Source organism: Triplophysa rosa, linkage group LG20 (genome assembly GCF_024868665.1).
Source record: "Triplophysa rosa linkage group LG20, Trosa_1v2, whole genome shotgun sequence".
NCBI classification, from domain to species: Eukaryota; Metazoa; Chordata; class Actinopteri; order Cypriniformes; family Nemacheilidae; genus Triplophysa; species Triplophysa rosa.
In genome coordinates this window covers 14,448,908-14,466,663 of record NC_079909.1, presented here as the reverse complement: position 1 = coordinate 14,466,663, position 17,756 = coordinate 14,448,908, and the positions used below count along the sequence as shown (strand labels likewise).

The following is a 17,756-nucleotide window of genomic DNA, read 5'->3' as shown; positions in this document are numbered from 1 at the left end:
ACAGGGGAGAGCTTGCTCTTTTCTCGGTTGACCTGTGGTCCCAATTGATCTAGGTGCCGAAGCACTAGGTCCCTGTGTGTACATAACAGATCTCACGAGAGTGTCAAGGCCCCCGCCTTGTAGGGAAGTCTGTTGATCATGAGCGAAGACTCCGAAGAACAAAAAGGTGAATGAATGAGGCACGCCGTCTCCCTTTTATACCCGGATATCCGGGGGCGGAGTCCGGCATGCAAATTTCATTCGCCAATTTCATTGGCCTTTTCTATGAAGTCGGAAGCAATTGGTTCTGAGGGACGAACCCCATCTGTCGGCTCGACACAACGTCGAGAGACCGACAGAAAGGGAACGCTATATGTCAACACATGAAATGAATTAATGAATGTATTAACATTGTGCAAAAGACCTTTTAATAAACCAACTCTTAGAAATTCCCCATCTGACATGTTAAAGACACATGAAGCCCTTTAAAATAAGGATATGAAACAAATATGATCGATACAAAATGCGCTACATGACCTTAAGCATGTGGAAGCCATTATAATGAATAGGCCCTTAAATCTTAATGCTACAGCATTCAGGGACAACCTAGAGAACTGTGTGCGTCCACCATTTTGGAAACAGTTTCTGTTCCAGCATAACAATGCCCCGGTGTACAATGTAGGATCCATTAAGAAATGATTTAAAGAGTCTGGTGTGGAAGAACTTGACTGGCTTACATAAAGCCCAGAAATGAACCCAAGCGTACATCTTCAGGATGAATTGGAATGGTGGCTTCGAGCCAGACCCGCATCACTCAACATCCATCCCTGACCTCGCGGATGCTCTCTGTGTTTCAATGGGAGAACATTGAGGCTGTTAGGCGGGTCCAACTTGAAATGAAAGCTCACCATAGACATAAGGATGTGGTTTTAGAGCGTCCACATAATTCTGGTCATATAGTGTAAGGAAAAACAAAAGCAAACAATCAAAGGTCTTTATCTGAGATTCAAAACCATTCAAACCATTTCCAATGGTAAAAGATCATTCAAATAAGACCTACTGACAAAGTTTCTTGATGATACTGACAGTATGAAACGTATGCCATTTAGTTACGACAGTATATTATTATTGACACTAGACAGCAATCAGAAAACACAGAAATGTACAGTGGCCCCAAAAATTATTTGGACACGTAAGCCATACATACTGTTGATAAAAGATGTCCAAAGAAATGATGCCAAACCTTTTGACAGAATTGAGTTCTTGAACATGTTGGTAATTACCTTTAACCAAATGGACCAAAGGTTATTTGCACTGGATGTAGTCAGATTTACACAGATGTCATAGCAAAATAACCACAGGTCTAAATTAACTATGGAAATATTCTAAATTTGTCAATCACACAAGTTTAGTCTTAATTTAGAATAGTAAATCTATTGTTTTATATTAAACGCACAACTAACATTCTTGTGTAATATCTGAGTGTGATTGCTCCCTTTGCATAACTTCAAGTCCAAATAAGCAGGGCCACTGTATTCCTTTTGCCAATATACCTTTAAGACATAAACGACACAAAGACATTTGTAGACCAGTAGTATATACTCTCATAATCTCATATAATCTCATATACTGTATATTGTGTTTAGAAGTCACTTTAAGGGTAAATATGAGAGAACCATATTTATGCTGAATAAATGTCATCTTGCTAAGATCACAGACTTTTTTAAAGAAAAATAAATCTATATTCACATTAACATCGTGCCTCAGTCTCAGCATTCTTTGGCAGATCTGGGTGAAACCAGTCTACTTGGTGCTTTGAGGGCCAGCACATCTTGAACCGTTTTAAAGTGCAGTGTTTGACACGGCTAGTCACATTAAGCTCTACTTTAAATATCTTGTCTTTCCGATAATGCCATTTGAAATCCATGTAAAATCCAAGTAAAATGGCTTCCATCGCATATTTTGGCTGCATAAAGCTATGACGGCAACATTTGACTTCTAACCTGCCCTTTTTAACTTTCTGTCAAAAGATAAATACTTTGCTCAACCATTGCTGTCTATCTGTGCTAATCTGGCACAATTAACAAGTAGTACAGTTTGATTTTTGCTAGCTATACTGTATATTGACTACAATAAGAGAAACTTTACAGACGACAGTATTCAACACGGAGAACTTAGCTGGAGGACAAGATATTCAAGAATTTCCTTTAACACAGATATCCCTGGAAGTTTGCATACTAAGGCTTACCGTTATACCAAAAATCCATCAATTCTGAGGGTGCTATGTCCATACTAGTCATGTTTGTCCAACTTTAAATCTTGGTTTGTGCCCATTTCCCCCATCCGTGCCATCTCAGGTGACGTTTTAGCAGGTATCTGTTCAGTCATGAAGTTTAAGCTACTTCATGTCCAAGTCTGCAGCTCTGAATCAGATTAAGGGAAACCCATCTCCATCTCACTCTTCATTCTCCTCCTCGTCCCCTTTGCTTCCTTTGCTCCAGCGCTGGAAACAGTGTACGGTGGAAGCCAGGAAGAAGCTAGCCATAATGGCGGCCACCGAGACGGAGATGCCCGAGAAGATGATGATGAGGAAATCGGTGAGAGTCAGGGTGATCTGACACTCCCGAAAACTGTCCTGGGAGAGATGGCTGAGAGGCACTCGGCGGCCATTGTTGGGCAAGGAGCATTCCATTCCCTCTATACCTGTACGAAGAGATTAAACACATTGAGAATGTAAAGAGCAATAGTTTATCTGTGGTGATGTGTTTTTTACATGACATTGGTGGGATTAATACAGATATGTAGTAGCAAACTATTGTAGGCTGTTGTGATTATTTTATGAAACAGTTTCATAAAGATACATTTACTTTATTTGGGAGACACCTTTATCCAATGTCAAACGTCAACGTCAAAGTACACATTTTATCAGTTTCTGTGTACTCTTGAAAGGTAAGCAATGCTATGTTGCCAACATTTTTAAAACAATGGGGTTTGCTTTATAACTTAATTCCAGTAATTTGCTATATTACTTAATTCCTTCCATCATTGTGGAAAGAGTTTGAAGAGGGCCCTTATCTGTTCTAGCATGACTTCAGTTGTTTAAAAAATGAGGTCCATAAAGAAATGTCACACCTTTGGCCAGATAGTGAATTTATAACCTACAACTGCCATAGTGGTTGATCAGGAGGTAATTTCCTGGTGCATTAATAGAATAAACTATTTAGAGACAGTTACTGCAGTAAAAGCACTGTAAACTATTCCATTATGCGCTAATAAAATATACACATGGTCATGCATATTGTGTGAGGATATGCAATCTGAATAATAATATCCATTTTATGATAATCTTGGGCTTTGATAGGATTATCTAGAGATAGGGGTGTGCATTCGGAATACACAATTTAAGTCAAAGTAACATAATGACATAAAGAGTAGAGCTCTATTAGTTTACAAAATACATGTCAAGACTGGACTGTATTACTGTATGACCATGCTCATCATATTTCATCAGACGCAAATGGAATCCCTGGACCCGTTTCAAGAACCGCCCGGTTTCATGACAAGGCCTAAAATAGGTTTCATATTTATTTATGCCACTGTTTGACCTAGACAAGAAACGGATAAAACGGTCATCACTCACTTACTCAAAACAAGTTAACAACACACAGATTAACATTCTTGTGATAGTGATACACTGCTGTGTGTTGATATGGCTGAATTAAGCACATCTACTGCACTCCTGCAAGTCCACAGAGAGGAAAATCTGATAACCTCTTTCAGCTGTGCTGACATATATAATCATGTATAGAATTATGTAAATGGAATATTTACACGAGTAGTGATCATAAGATTGTGATTAGAGTTCACGCAGAGAAATCATGTAACATCATGTAAATGAGCTGAAATTGAGAAAACAACTAAATAAATGAGTTATGATGATGATATCGAGACAGTCTTGTTTCCTTATTGAAATGCTTACAGAAGCACAATATAAAACAGTAGGAGCATCATGTCACAGAATCTACAGATGATGAAATAAGCAATGGGGGTTTTTCACTTTTTGTTACAGTCACAAAGCTCAGCATCATCTATAGGGATGAAAGTTATGGCATGTTTGGTCTCATTGCGTTTAACAGCCGGGTCATCGGATGCACGGGCGAGTGAGGTTTTGTGTGGGAGCTGTAACTATATTCTGCACTGGTTCACAGTTTGTGTGGGATAGTCACAATAGCAGAAGATGAGAAGAGTGTTGATCTAACGTCTCGATCTGTAATGTCTAATGCTGCAGGAGGCAATATTCAACTCATTTTACACTATAATAGAGTACATACTCTCAGTGGACAAAGACTCATTAGCCTAGCCAGCTTGAATTTACAGTAATTTAATAATAACGCAGAATTAAAAATGCATTATGTGCGCATGGGTCAATCATTGAGACTTGTAGTAATTGGAATAGAACAAATATTTTGTATAGATTATGTATGGTTTTTACTTCTAAATCATGTGTATTTGTATTTGCATTAATTTCAACATCCATCTCACAAATAGGATTGATTAATAATGTAAACAAATCATTCCACTAACCAGCATGCAGGCAGCATAGAGCTTTCAATTATAAATAACTATTACGGCAAATTACTATAAAAGAATAACTAGCCAGTAATTTAACGTCAAATATTTTACAGCGTGAGTAAGTGTATATTAAACTGATGTGTAATTTCATTTACAAGATTTGATATAAAAATGAAAGCCTTGGAAGACATTTTAATTATAGGCTTTTACAGTTATGGCACCGGTATTAGTCTTGGCCCAAGCTGGCCACGTGCTTTTCAGTTCCATAAATCGCTGAATTAGTTGCATAAGACTGTCAAGTGTGAATGTTTCTGGCAGCTCAGTCCAGATGAACCGTTCGCAACTGACCATTTTAAAATGGTTTCTAATCACGAACGGTTCTAACCCACAGGCTCGCCAGCCCTTGAATTTGTCAGGATATTATTCACAGGATGATATTCATCTGATGAAAGCTCTCTTGGCATTAGTCAGACCTCAATGACAGCCAGGAATACCCCTGACCTGTCTCCATCACCAACATGATACTAAATGTGTCATCCGCCCTTAAAAAAGCCATTTGTTGGCATAGGTCATGACATTAACATTGTAGCATGGCAGATAACAGCACGTTGAGAATTTTTTAATAAAGTCTGTTTTTGTTTATTTGATTAGAAACTGAGAAAGTGAAGCTACGGGGGAAGCCAAGCTCAGAGCTTGTGGGTGGATGCTTCTGGAGCCAAAATGCAGTGAAGCTTCATGAAGGGGATGATACAACTCTGTTGTTAGGTTGATGTCTTTAATTCTATAAAAAAATTCCCGTACATGATCCATTCATTGATTTAAGCTGTGAGAATGAATATGAATAGTAAATCTACAAATGCTCTTCCATTAAGATGATAATTTATAGACATTACATGATACATACTAGTATAGTGCAGCTAATGAGCAAGAATAAGATTTTTAGTTTACATTACATTCATATAGCAAATGCTTTTACACAAAGAAACGTACAATTGGGAAACATTGGATTTAGTGCTTATACATTTGAGAATGAAATCCAGTGATCTCACCATTTATACCCTACATATGAATTTCTCTTTCATTTCCAAAAGAGATGTATTGACTTATTGATTGCCACTGTGGATTCAAGCGCAAGTGAAACGTGAGAGAGTAGTCCATGTGTGTCTACCGTCTATAGGCCATAACTAACTCAGAGGATGAAGGAGATAAATGGCCTCTAGTTATATTCACATAGCTTCCTCGGCGATCTGCTAACAAACAGGCCAACTGTCACTTCCTGTCTGACCCTGCCCCATCTGTCTCCTCCTGCAACTACTTTACATATAGCTGCTTACAGTAAAATGTCATTGTTTTTTTCTATTTCAATGAAGAGCAATTAATCATTGAAGAATAAATGAATCAAAACTCAGTGTGGCACCAGAGAACGTGACCTGGTTACACTTTCTAAATGATTTATTTTCATCGCAGGTCACTGCAGTGCACTTCAAGAAATACATTTCGTAGAAATGAAGGTAGGGGTTTGTGAAATTTCAATCATTTTTATATTTTATCACACGTGCACCATATAATGCAGTTGTGGGACATTTATACACTTTAAGATTTATATGTTGTTCATGGATGCTATTAATCTGACAAAAGCAACATGTTCGGCAAACCTCGGGACATTTCCCCATTTTCTTTTTTTTAAAACTCAAGATTAATATTGAGGTGTCAGAAACTAAAAAGTAGTGCAGCTAATATTATTCAGAGCTCTAGAGTTTGATTTTATTCAGAACATTCAAAGCGGGGTGTTAAACACGAGTCTGAACATTTAAAAGGTTCAGGGTTCAAAATGAAAAACACTGCATGCTGGAAAAACCGAAAAGAATGGCCAGAAACAGGTAGTTCTTTAACTGTGCTTTAACATAAATCTAGCTTGTTCATACTCCAAACCTTGTACAATTATGGCAGTTGAATTTAAAGTAGAACAGATAAATCTATAATAATATTAAGAGTAAAAATTAAATGAGTCAACAAGTCAAAGCACCTAGTAAAATGTAAGCACTTAGTCCAAAACATATAGGCTACTGTAATACCATCAGTGGTGTTCAATATTTAATATTTCAGTGATTTAATAATTTAAAAACATTGGTCCATAAAATTTAAAAGGGATTTTTTAAATTACATTAAACTTGCACACAGAACTATTTATATTGTTAAAATGACTAAAGTACAGCCAAATATTAGATTACATCTCCATTACATAATACTGTAAGAATAGTATTATGATAAATGAGCTACACAGATTACTACAACTTTTAAAAAGATGCACTTTCTCTTGCGACACTATAGATACATTGCAGTGTGTAAAAGTAGATGTCAATGTATATTTAGGTCAAATGACTTCAGTTTCAAAGTTTAGCATCTTCTTACTTCAGGAACATGATTAACACTGCAAACACTTTAAAATTGACCAGGTCTTTTCACACCCGAGGGTGTGAATACAGAGCTGTGAACATCTGAAACCGGTCAGAAACCTGGACAGCGCTAACACACCCAGAGGAAAACTATCGCACTCACTCGCTTTTAATGAGAGGATCTGAGACGAGCCGTGCCTGGTGTCAGGTTTTTTTCATGAGTGTCAAAAGACTTATGTCTAACATGTGTCCAGAGATTAAACATTGATTTTCTCTGACCTTATTCCACATTGTATGGCTGCAGTAACACAGCTACAAAAAAAGCTTGGGGATCATCAAGGCCATGTTGCTGACCACCGAATAAATGTTGGTCAACAGCTGTTTAAAGCTGGTTAAGAGATGTTTGGTATGCATACAAAGATTTCATGCTGGTAAGCAGCAACGCCGATCTTTTAACAGGGAAAAGACTGATTCTGCCTGTTTTAGCATTTCATCTGCCCCAGTAAAACACTTCAGCAGTATTGCTCCAAATTGAGTCTGGCCCTTTCAATTGTCAGTAATCCTGTGCGGATCTGTGCAGTCTGTCCTTTATGAGTCATAAAAAAGATGCCACCATTAGCCTTTGTCAAAGCTCCTTTTGATGGACTCAGAACAGGATCTCACATTCATCCATATTTCCATTCTCAAATCAGAGTTTAATGTCAAATATTAAAAAGAAGTCACCTAGAAGAATGGAAAATGATGTGTACAGTGATGGTATCAGATGGTAATACTGTGGTAGGCTACTTTGATACTGTATATACGGTAATGAATGATATTCATATATCGTACCATATACTGTACGTAGTTCCCTTAAAGTTGTTGTTTATTATTTCTGAACTTATCAAAAAATAGAAGTAAAAACATCAGAATGTTGTTTAAACTTGAATATGAACACCTGTTTTTTTTATATTCAAGATCTGCAAACATTGCATCGTTTTGTCCTTTTGACCAGTTGTACTATTTCAGTTTTTGGCAAATAAAAAACAATATTTTTATTTGGAGAAACATTGTCACTAGTTCACAGAATGAAACATATGAAAAATACTTAAACACTCCGAATCATTTTAGCTTAATTGTATGTTTTTAAATAATATGTTTATAATATTTAATAATACAAAATAAATAAGTATGTCCACATAACAAAGAGTACATCAAACCGTCGCAGAAGAAAAAGACTGTATCATTATGAAACCAAAAAGCTGACAAAGTAACAACGTTTCAAAGTAAACAAAGTTTCTAAAATAAATCCTACAAGTAAGACAAGCGTACTGTATGTGAAGTCGTTCACCTGAATTTGCTTGCTTTCATTTACTCCTCCCCATCTAGTGAACTAAAAGACAGATTGAACAAGTGAGCATTTTGGGACACAGCAAAAGCAACTTGGGTGTCATCAGGCAACTGGCCATGTGATGTTGGCACTTGATGGATTACATTCAAGATTAGCGAGCGGTGAGAGGGACGAAAGCTCTGGTGTAAAACTCTATCTCCAGTGATTGATTTACCTGGTCAAACTGAGCCTGATATTGGAGTCTGGCACCCAAGCCAACTCCATTCAGACCATGGACCGTCATCTCATAAATAGCCGGGTGTGCATTTCAGCATATTGACAGCCTTGCCTGACCTCAGCTTAACTCCGATCGCACTCTTGTAATACTTTGCAGGTACTCGAAAAGCTCTCTTTGGGTTACAAGTACAAGTCGTGTGATTGAGCTTAAGCAATTGTAAGAATTTGCATATTGTATAACTGAAAATCAGTGCAAGACAAACGTCAAGGAGAGGATGATGGAAAATTAGCAAGAGAGATATTACAGTAGTACAGAAGCTCTCACGCAAATATGTGTGATCCCGCATCAACCAGAACGGCGGGTGACTCATTCGGATGGGAAGGGATTTCCCTCTGTGATGTCACGGACACATGGGATTGCTCTGAGCAGTGTAGTTAAACATACCCGAAAATAGAATTATTTTAAGCACACACGTATGCATATTTAGATAAATAAATGCAAACAGTCTCACGGTGGAAACACGTCTGGATGTAGAGTTTGATCAAAGCTGAAGAATTACCACACACGTTAAAATCAGCGCTGCGCTATATGCTGAGCACGTATTTGATCTCTGCTTCTTAATGAGGATATATGCGAAAAGTAAACAAGGCATGCTAGCTGATATGTAGCCAAGAACATCACAGATGGTGGGGGTGATGTTTATCAGCAGCACACCGATGTTTTCAAAAATCCATCTGCAGTTGTATCTTGATCATGCGATAAAAGACCAGACGAGCTCCTTCGTCATACGGCGGAACAAGGAAACATTGTGTACCTGTACTGTCTCTGAACAGGTAGAGCGTGTCACCAGTAACACCAAGGTCATTGGCTCAATTCCCAGAGAACATATGTATGCGCTGTGATTTGCTTCAGAAGCATCAGTCAAACAAATAAAACCCATCTATGCTCAACCAGAGACAACAAGCTAAGGTGAGTTTACTTCCAATGTCTTGGATGGAAAGAGGTGGTTATACATTGGTTAAAAAGGCAGGTGTCAGCACGGTCACAGGTGAGGTTAATTATACATGAGCTATGTTCTGTCTTAACCATGAGCAGAGATGACAGAGGTGGATCACATTTACCCCTGTTTCCCTCATTAATGATTCACAGCGGAGGCTGGAACCAAACCGAGAAAGTCCACTGAGTACATTCTCTCCTGACCACACTGTGTGAGTAAAGACTCAAGGTATTGCCCAAAAATCTTTCTCATATTTTAAGGTTTAAAATGAATTCATGCGGATGACATAAATAATAAATACAATATGATACAGAAAAAATATTACAACAATTTCTCAGATAAACCTAAAAGCCATTAACAGGGACCTGGTAACACAATACGTGTGTGTGTGTGTGTGTGTGTGTGTGTGTGTGTGTGTGTGTGTGTGTGTGTGTGTGTGTGTGTGTGTGTGTGTGTGTGTGTGTGTGTGTGTGTGTTTATTCATTTGCCTTATTATTAAACATTCCTCTATCAACCAAGTTCAAACATCACACAGTTAATGGGACAGTTCAGCCAATAATCATTTGCTCACTCTCATTTCAAACCTGTATGTACGGTGGCCGTGAAGTACAAAAAAGAAGATATTTGGAAAAATGACCCCAATTGACTTCCATTGTAAAGACATGAAACTACTGAGACATTTCTCAAAATATCTTATTTTGTGTTGCACAAAGAAAAGTTTTTAAACAGGTTGAAAAGAGTGAATAAATGATGACATATTTTATTTTGGGGTGAACTATCTCTTTAAGGGTCCCTCCGTCCATTAAATCATTACATCAGCTATTATCCATCACAGCCCACACCACCAGGCAGCCTAGTGTGTGCTCAAGGCACATGATCACATGAGCACAGGGGAAATCAGAATGTGTGAAAGTGAGCACCAGCACAAACAAGCACAGAACATGTCTACACCGGTTATATACCAGCCACCAAAAACATAAACTATTTTAATGATAAACTAGTGATTCTGAATCTATGTCTCTCTAGCTATCTAATGCAGACAGCAAATAGCTTTTTGTTTGCTCCTTAATATTTTTTGTAAATATTTTATGAGTAAAGAGATTTTTCCATCCCTCTTCCTGACATTCCAATTTCTTTCTGATAGCATGATAAGCTGTTTTCACACTTTCCCATGACCATTAGCGCAAGTGATTTGGTCTTAATGATATAAATCAGGCTTGACAGTGATTGACTGTAACAGGCTCCAGTTTTTTCTGCATGTTGATGCTTAAGATGAGATTCCCCGAATGAGCATCCATTTACCAAAAATTTAAGTAACAAAGCTAGTGGTGCTGTGATACTGGTGAAGCCATATTCACCACACAGATTAGGGACTATGGATTCTAGATGGTTTCAGGGGAAAAAACATAAACAAACATTATGTGGCCCAAACGTAGCATCCGGTGGACCTCCGCAAAGAATCAATAACTGCTGAATAGTTTTAATTTAATTTGATTAAATTTAATACAATTAATTTAAAATAAAATATTCATATAAATTCATGTAAATTAAATATAAAATAAATTGTTATATTACCAGGCACTAAAGCAAGACCGATAACCAAACACAGACCGGAAGTTAACTTCGGGCCAAGCGGGTGTGTCCCAAGAAACCGGCTATAGATTCTTTATTCTGTAGTGGTTCCCAGACTTCTCAGATCAAGTACCATCTTTGATAAAATTACACATTTTAACACTTATACATAAATAAAATCATATGCAAACCATGATAAATTATATTTTGTATGATTTTATTACTGTTATTTTTCTGTGAATTTATTACTTTTACTACTGACATTGCAGAAACAGGCTGCTCGTGTGATATTCCATCTTATTAAAACTTTGCTGTTGCTGTTATGCACAAATAACAATGGTTATAGATAAAAATATATGAAAAATTGCACAAAATCAGAAATTCTGTATTTACTAAACATCCACGATGAAACATTTAACATCATACACGTATCACAGTTTGAGAACATAAACAATGCTATTAGTTTGACTGTCTGCTGAAACTTTGGTTATGAAATGAACTAAAGTGAGTGAGCAGTTGAGTGACTGATGGATCGTATGCATACTAATTCATTCTATGACAAATTTTATAATTAACTAAAATTATTGTGTGCTCTTAAGAAGTTGGTGCATTATGAATCATAATAAAAACCAACGTATCTATATTTTTTGCATGTACATGACTTTGGAGTAATGCTAGAATATGACTCGACCTTGCATGAGAACAAATTTATTCTGAAGCTCTTGATATCAGATCCAATGAGAATTGTATGTAACAGTGCCTAAAGAACAGTGAGGGGATAATCTACAGTAATATATTATTTTTTCCGTTTTTAATCCAACCGCTTCTATATCACTTTTCTCATGCTGCTAGAAATAGAGGAACAGATCGTTCCTTCTGTTGGAAAATCCATCTTCTCATTAAGGAGATAATCCACAGTGAGCTCTGATGCTACAGATATCTATAGTGAATTGTTTGTCTGACCAAGGCAAAGTCTCTCGAGTGAGCCCAGCGGGTCAACAGCAGGAGAGGGTAATAAAACATTTCTCTGAAATGCTTCAGAACAGCTTCATACGTTTCTGTGATTTAAAACTCCATTTAGCCCGAACCTTGAGGCAGAATATATATTGTACTGTCTCCTATTTAGATTTTCCTGTTTGTTAATGCATTGAGAATTTACAATCATATTAGAACTGCAATGCACCAAACATTCTGCAAAAACCAGCTGCTGCTTTTATGTTAATGAATGTGTATGCCAGTAGTTGATGAGAAGATAAGACATACTGTAAGTCTCTAAAACAACATTTCACACAACACATTTATCTTAACAACCTGAAGTCTATCTCTGAGTCTGAATGCATATCATCCAGTTGTAAACAGCCTGTTAGAGGTTCTTGTACAAACACAGTCTAAATAGTCTTTGCATATTCTAATAAAGCAATAAGTCCCGCGAAGCAGTGGGTTACAGGGCATTTTATAACAGCTAAGGGTGTTTGTCGTGCCACAACACCCTTAGCTGTTATAAAATCAACTGTAACCCACTGCTTCGCGGGGCTTATTGCTTTTATAAAATTTCATATGAGCAGCAAGGTTTCATAAAATAAAGTAAATGAAGTGATATTTAGGTTATGTAATGCGGTTAGCCAGAATCAAGGACCAGAACTGACTGCTTTATAAAGGTCGTTTTATACTTTACAGCCAGCTGCTCTCCTACATCCTGAATTCATAAGAGCTCAGTGATGCAGAAATAAGTAGAAAACATGAGGTGAGATGTGTGCTCCTAACTCAATTCGTACTGCATCTACCGTAGGCCACTTGGCGGGTGCGCCAGAGGCTTGGCTTTAGTTTTGGCCCGCTGACTGCTGCGGACACTGATGTGTGCTTGGCTCCACGCTCTTAAACAATTCATTACCCCTGCTAATGACTGCCGTGAAAGCCCGTGATAAATTTATTTGCGGGAGCCGCTGAGGGATATCATATTTTACCCGGTGTGCTAAACTTGTTTTCAATGCCCAAATCGAAATTCTCATCAGTGCAGGGAAATGGAATGTGAACATAATGAAAACAGCGGCGGTAGTGAGATGACATTCAATATGATTTTCTCTTTGCTGTGGTTGCATCACGAGGAAAATGCTTTAAGGAGAACGGAAGAGAAAATCAGCTTTACTAGCCGCTCGGTGGTTATCCTTCGAGTAACGATGTACTCTTGCATCAAAGTGAGCTGAAATACCCACAAGACAAGGTCATGTTTGTATGTAAACACACAAGGCTAGCAGCTCATCTGTTCAAGCTAAATGACAGATAATGGTGCTCTGGGGCCATGTGGTGTTTGCCCATTAGACACAATGTTTGTTCAGATTATTGTTTTTCCATTTTATCCACAGGCAAATGACACGTGTGACTGGCAACTAGGAGTGTATGGACAATTGTATGTCCAGTTGTTATAGTACCTTTATCTTTACCATCAACCATCAAGCTTACCCTGCATGGCTAAATCTGGCATATTTACATGATGAACTTAAAGTGATACTTCACCCAAAAATGAAAATTCTGTCGTCATTTACTCACCTTCGAGTTGTTCCAAATGGGTATACATTTCTATAGAAAGATATTTGGCAGAATGTTTGTAACCAAACAGATCTCAACCCCCATTGACTCCCATAGTAGGAAAAATTACTTTATCATTACTGTATTTTTTTCTTTTGTTACTACAGTAAACTACTAAAACTCATAGACACTAGTGTTTTTGAGTCTTACCATTGTAAATATTTAAGTATACTACAGTATTTGCTACAATTTATCCAATTACTACAGTTAATACAACAAAATATTCTAGTGCAAAGTATAATACAGTTTACTATAGTAAATACAAAATGTTTAATCTAAATCTGTATTTTTTTGTATAGATTTGAATTATGAACATGGCACAGCATCGTGATACTACTTGGTATCGAGATACTTCAGCTGGTATAGTATCGTAAGACATGTTTATGGTAACGTGACAACCCTACCTGTCAGCACAATTGCTTTGAAACCTGATGTTCCAAATATGGTAAGAGACGTTACATTTCCGTCACACGCTTGCAGTATTCGACCAATCACTACGCACTGGTTAACTGGCCAATCATAGCACACCTCGCTTTTCAGAGCGATGAGCTTTGAAAAAAATCTGCGTGTTTCAGAGAGGCGGGGCAAAGAGGAGATACAAACATGCACGGTATGTGGAAAATACAGCGTTTTTGAACCTTAAATGGTGTATACACATTGCATTACATCTAAAACAAACGATAATATTTGTTTCAGTCGTGTCATATCACCCCTTTAAGGGGTAGTTCACTCAAAAGTAAAAAATTCTGTCATCATTTATCATTAAACCTGTATGACTTTTTTTCTTCTGCAGGGCACAAAAAAGATGTTTTGAAGAATGTTGGTAACCCAACAACAGTGGTACACATTCACTTCTATTGTATTCACAAAAAACCAACGCAAGTCAATGGGTACAGCTGTTGTTCGGATACTGACATTCTTCAAAATATCTTCGTTTGTGTTACACAGAAGAAAGAAAGCCATAAATGTAAGTGAGTAAATGATTTTAAACTCATTTTTATTTTTGGGTGAACTATCCCTTTAAGTGCTCGTATTAATTAATGAGCATTGTGCCCTTTCAACATAAATAAATGAATAAATAAAGTAAATAGAAGATACTTGAAATGACTTAATTTAGTCATTTGTCAGCTAATGATGTTCCACTACTTGTTTTGTTATGATCTTAGAATATACTGTATATATGCTCCTTTGTCCATAATAAAATACAACATTCGACAAAACACTGCAAACTGTAGTATGTACATAAGGTTATACAATGCTTGTGATTTTGTAACAGCTTCTGTTTTTTGGAAAAACTTTTATTATAAATATTATTGGTTAATATGCAGCCACTAAGGTTATGTTTTGTTTTCAGCAACATACAGAGGGTCCAGACATGGTAAATATGTTGTATCTTCTTTCAAATATTAGACATTTTGTGAAAGTGTCCAGTGGAAATTCCCTTGTTGCCAGCCACATCATTATCCATTTTACAGAACAATGTTGAGCTCCACTCGCCAGACAATGAAGAGAATTTCAGCATAAGCCGATTTTTTGCTATTGTGACCCTTCTCTTGAGAATAATGTGCTCTTTCATTTTCTCTCTCCATAAGGCTTACAAAATATATCTGAGATTATAAGAAACAATGCCAGGAAGCAGCAACACTGAGCCATTCTTACAAAAAGCTGCTACGGCAATACCAAGGTACCATATCCAAATAACGATGATAAAACATCATAAACTTCATAAACTTTAAACGTCATAAAACCTGAATATTAAACTAATCCAAAATCCAAGTTGCCACATAAATAGCACATCTACAACAGGCTGACATCACACACACACACACACACACAGAGACAGAAGCAGGTGTTCGGCATACGTGTAATGCACGTCTAATGATCCCAAAGCACGTTGCCAAAGGGAATGCAAAGCGTGAGCTCTATGGAGGACATAGCATCACCCGGTGTTAGAATGCTTTTGCACTGTCCTCATTTGTCTGTCATTAGTCTGGAAATCCCTTGTAGTCATTGTACGGGTGGGAAAGAGAGTTATATTTAGATGAGAGAAAGAGGTCCCTGTTTAATCTAGGATTTAATATAGATAGAGAAGAACCGTGTTGTACAGTAACGCTTATGCAACAATGAGATAATTCTACAATCTACTATAACTAGCTATCTTGGGGAACAATTGCACAGATGTTAAAGACTTACCGTTGGGAAGCTTGTGACTGTTCTCCACCAGCCAAGTAAACAGGTTGGAAAAGTTGCAGTTACACACCCAGGGGTTGCCCTCCAACCTGACCATCCGGAGGGAGGGCAGCTGGTTCAGCGCTTGCACCTGTAGCCCAGAAAGTGCATTGCGTTCAAGTTCGAGTTCGCGCAAGGATGTAAGACCCGTGAAGGCATCTTCGTTGACCATGCTTAGGTAAGGGTTATTGCCCAGACGCAACTTTATTAAGCTCCTCGACTCTCCAAAAGTCCCTTTGGGGATCTCCGTCAGGTTGTTGCAGCCGAGGTCCAAGAAAACCAACCTGGAGGATGTGCTAAGGGTGCCCGGCTCGATGTGCGAGAGCGAGTTGTTGCGGAGGTCCAGATAGACCAGGTCACTGTAGAGCACTAGGAAGTCCGAGGGAATGTGTGGGATCCAGTTGTCGGCCAGCATTAGCCTCCTTACATCCAGCGGGATCTCGTCTGGTAGTCGGGTAAGCCCTCGTCTGCTACAGTCTACAGTGTGAGGGTCTGGACACAGGCAGGTCGCTGGACAGTTTTCCCCTTGAGTCAACAAAGTAAAGGACAGCAAGGCAAGGACAGGCTGGAACCGGCAGACACATGGCAACATGGTCAAGAAAGAGGGACAAAAATGAGAGGGAACAGGGAGAGGAACAGTTGATGGGGTGATGAAGGTCAGAGGGCAGGAGATTAGGAAAGGGGAGGGGAAGGGGAAAGCGAGAAGATGAGTGGAGAATTCAGTGCCAGCACAGGAGCATTCTGCTGTCTTGGGTAAGAAATTCTAAAGTAGCTTCCACATGGAGATGCTGGAGAGGGCAGCGTACGCTGTTTTCCGGGAGAGCATCTAGCAAGCAACCTTAAAGTGGCGAGCAGATGGCTGGTTTTGAAGGCACGAGGGGAGGAGAAATAGCAAGCTGTGGGAGGGAGAGAGAAAGCATGAGAGAGTGAGAGAAAGGGGAGGAGATATCAGCACACGGAGGTAAACAGAAACCAGAGAGGCAGATTGAGTAAAAATTCAGAGGCAACGTGGAGGAGGAGGAGGGGACGCTTCCAGTCTTCCTCTCGCGGTCGTGAGGCGATGACAGAAGCTTGGCTGTCTGACACGAAAGGATTCAACATGCAGAGGCTCCGTTCTGGTGAGCAAACAATGAAATTGTTGCATCCCTCCATTTGTCTCTCAGCTGAAGGCAGGAACGACCGCTCGACCGGCGACTGTGAACGTGACCCTTGGCACTTCGGAGCTGTTGTAAGGGAGGTGTCATGGTCGTAAAGAGGAAAATTCCCTCAGAGGTTTAGGCGCGGGAGTCCTTTTCCTCTATGCCGTGCGATCCCCGGGCACGACTGTGTCTGATGAGAGATCGTACGGCACGGTTTTGCAGCTCTGTTGCTATGGTGAGGAAATCCAAATATCCACAAAGAAGTTGTCTGCATGCAGATTAGAGACGAACGGGGGACGTCTATCAGCATGCTGGCTCATCTTCTGCTTTCCTCCTGTATTGTCTTTGCCCTTTAATATGGAGGGATGAGCCGACCATGCACTCAACACGTGATGTCATTTCCAAGTGAGATAGTCATACACGGTCACACACTGCACAAAACATTATAGATAGAACAATTATCATAATAACAATTTTACAATCTCTTTATAATAATTAAATCATCATAAATAATATTAATCACAAAGTCATAAACTTCAGGTAAAATCAAGTTATAAACTTCAGCTTGTCAATGAATACTAAAACCATTTTAACATTCTGAAGTCATATGCACAACCAACTCTAGAAATTCTCTCAGCTTGACCTTCATATTACATGAATCGATTTCAATCCAATCTCCGAGTTTTTCATAAGCGAGGCACACACAGCCCTGTTTGTAATGTATTAAACAGACGTCAGT

General features: G+C 38.5%; 1 protein-coding gene across 1 annotated transcript; it reads right to left on the bottom strand.

Moving 5' to 3' along the window:
- Positions 1-261: 261 nt before the first annotated feature.
- On the bottom strand, positions 262-17,395 carry lrrc38b (leucine rich repeat containing 38b). The gene is made up of 2 exons (XM_057362599.1): positions 15,843-17,395; positions 262-2,682 (listed from the first exon to the last, which is right to left on the bottom strand). Exons 1-2 carry the CDS (start codon positions 16,468-16,470, stop codon positions 2,435-2,437), a joined length of 876 nt encoding a protein of 291 aa, XP_057218582.1. The 5' UTR covers positions 16,471-17,395; the 3' UTR covers positions 262-2,434.
- Positions 17,396-17,756: the final 361 nt, after the last annotated feature.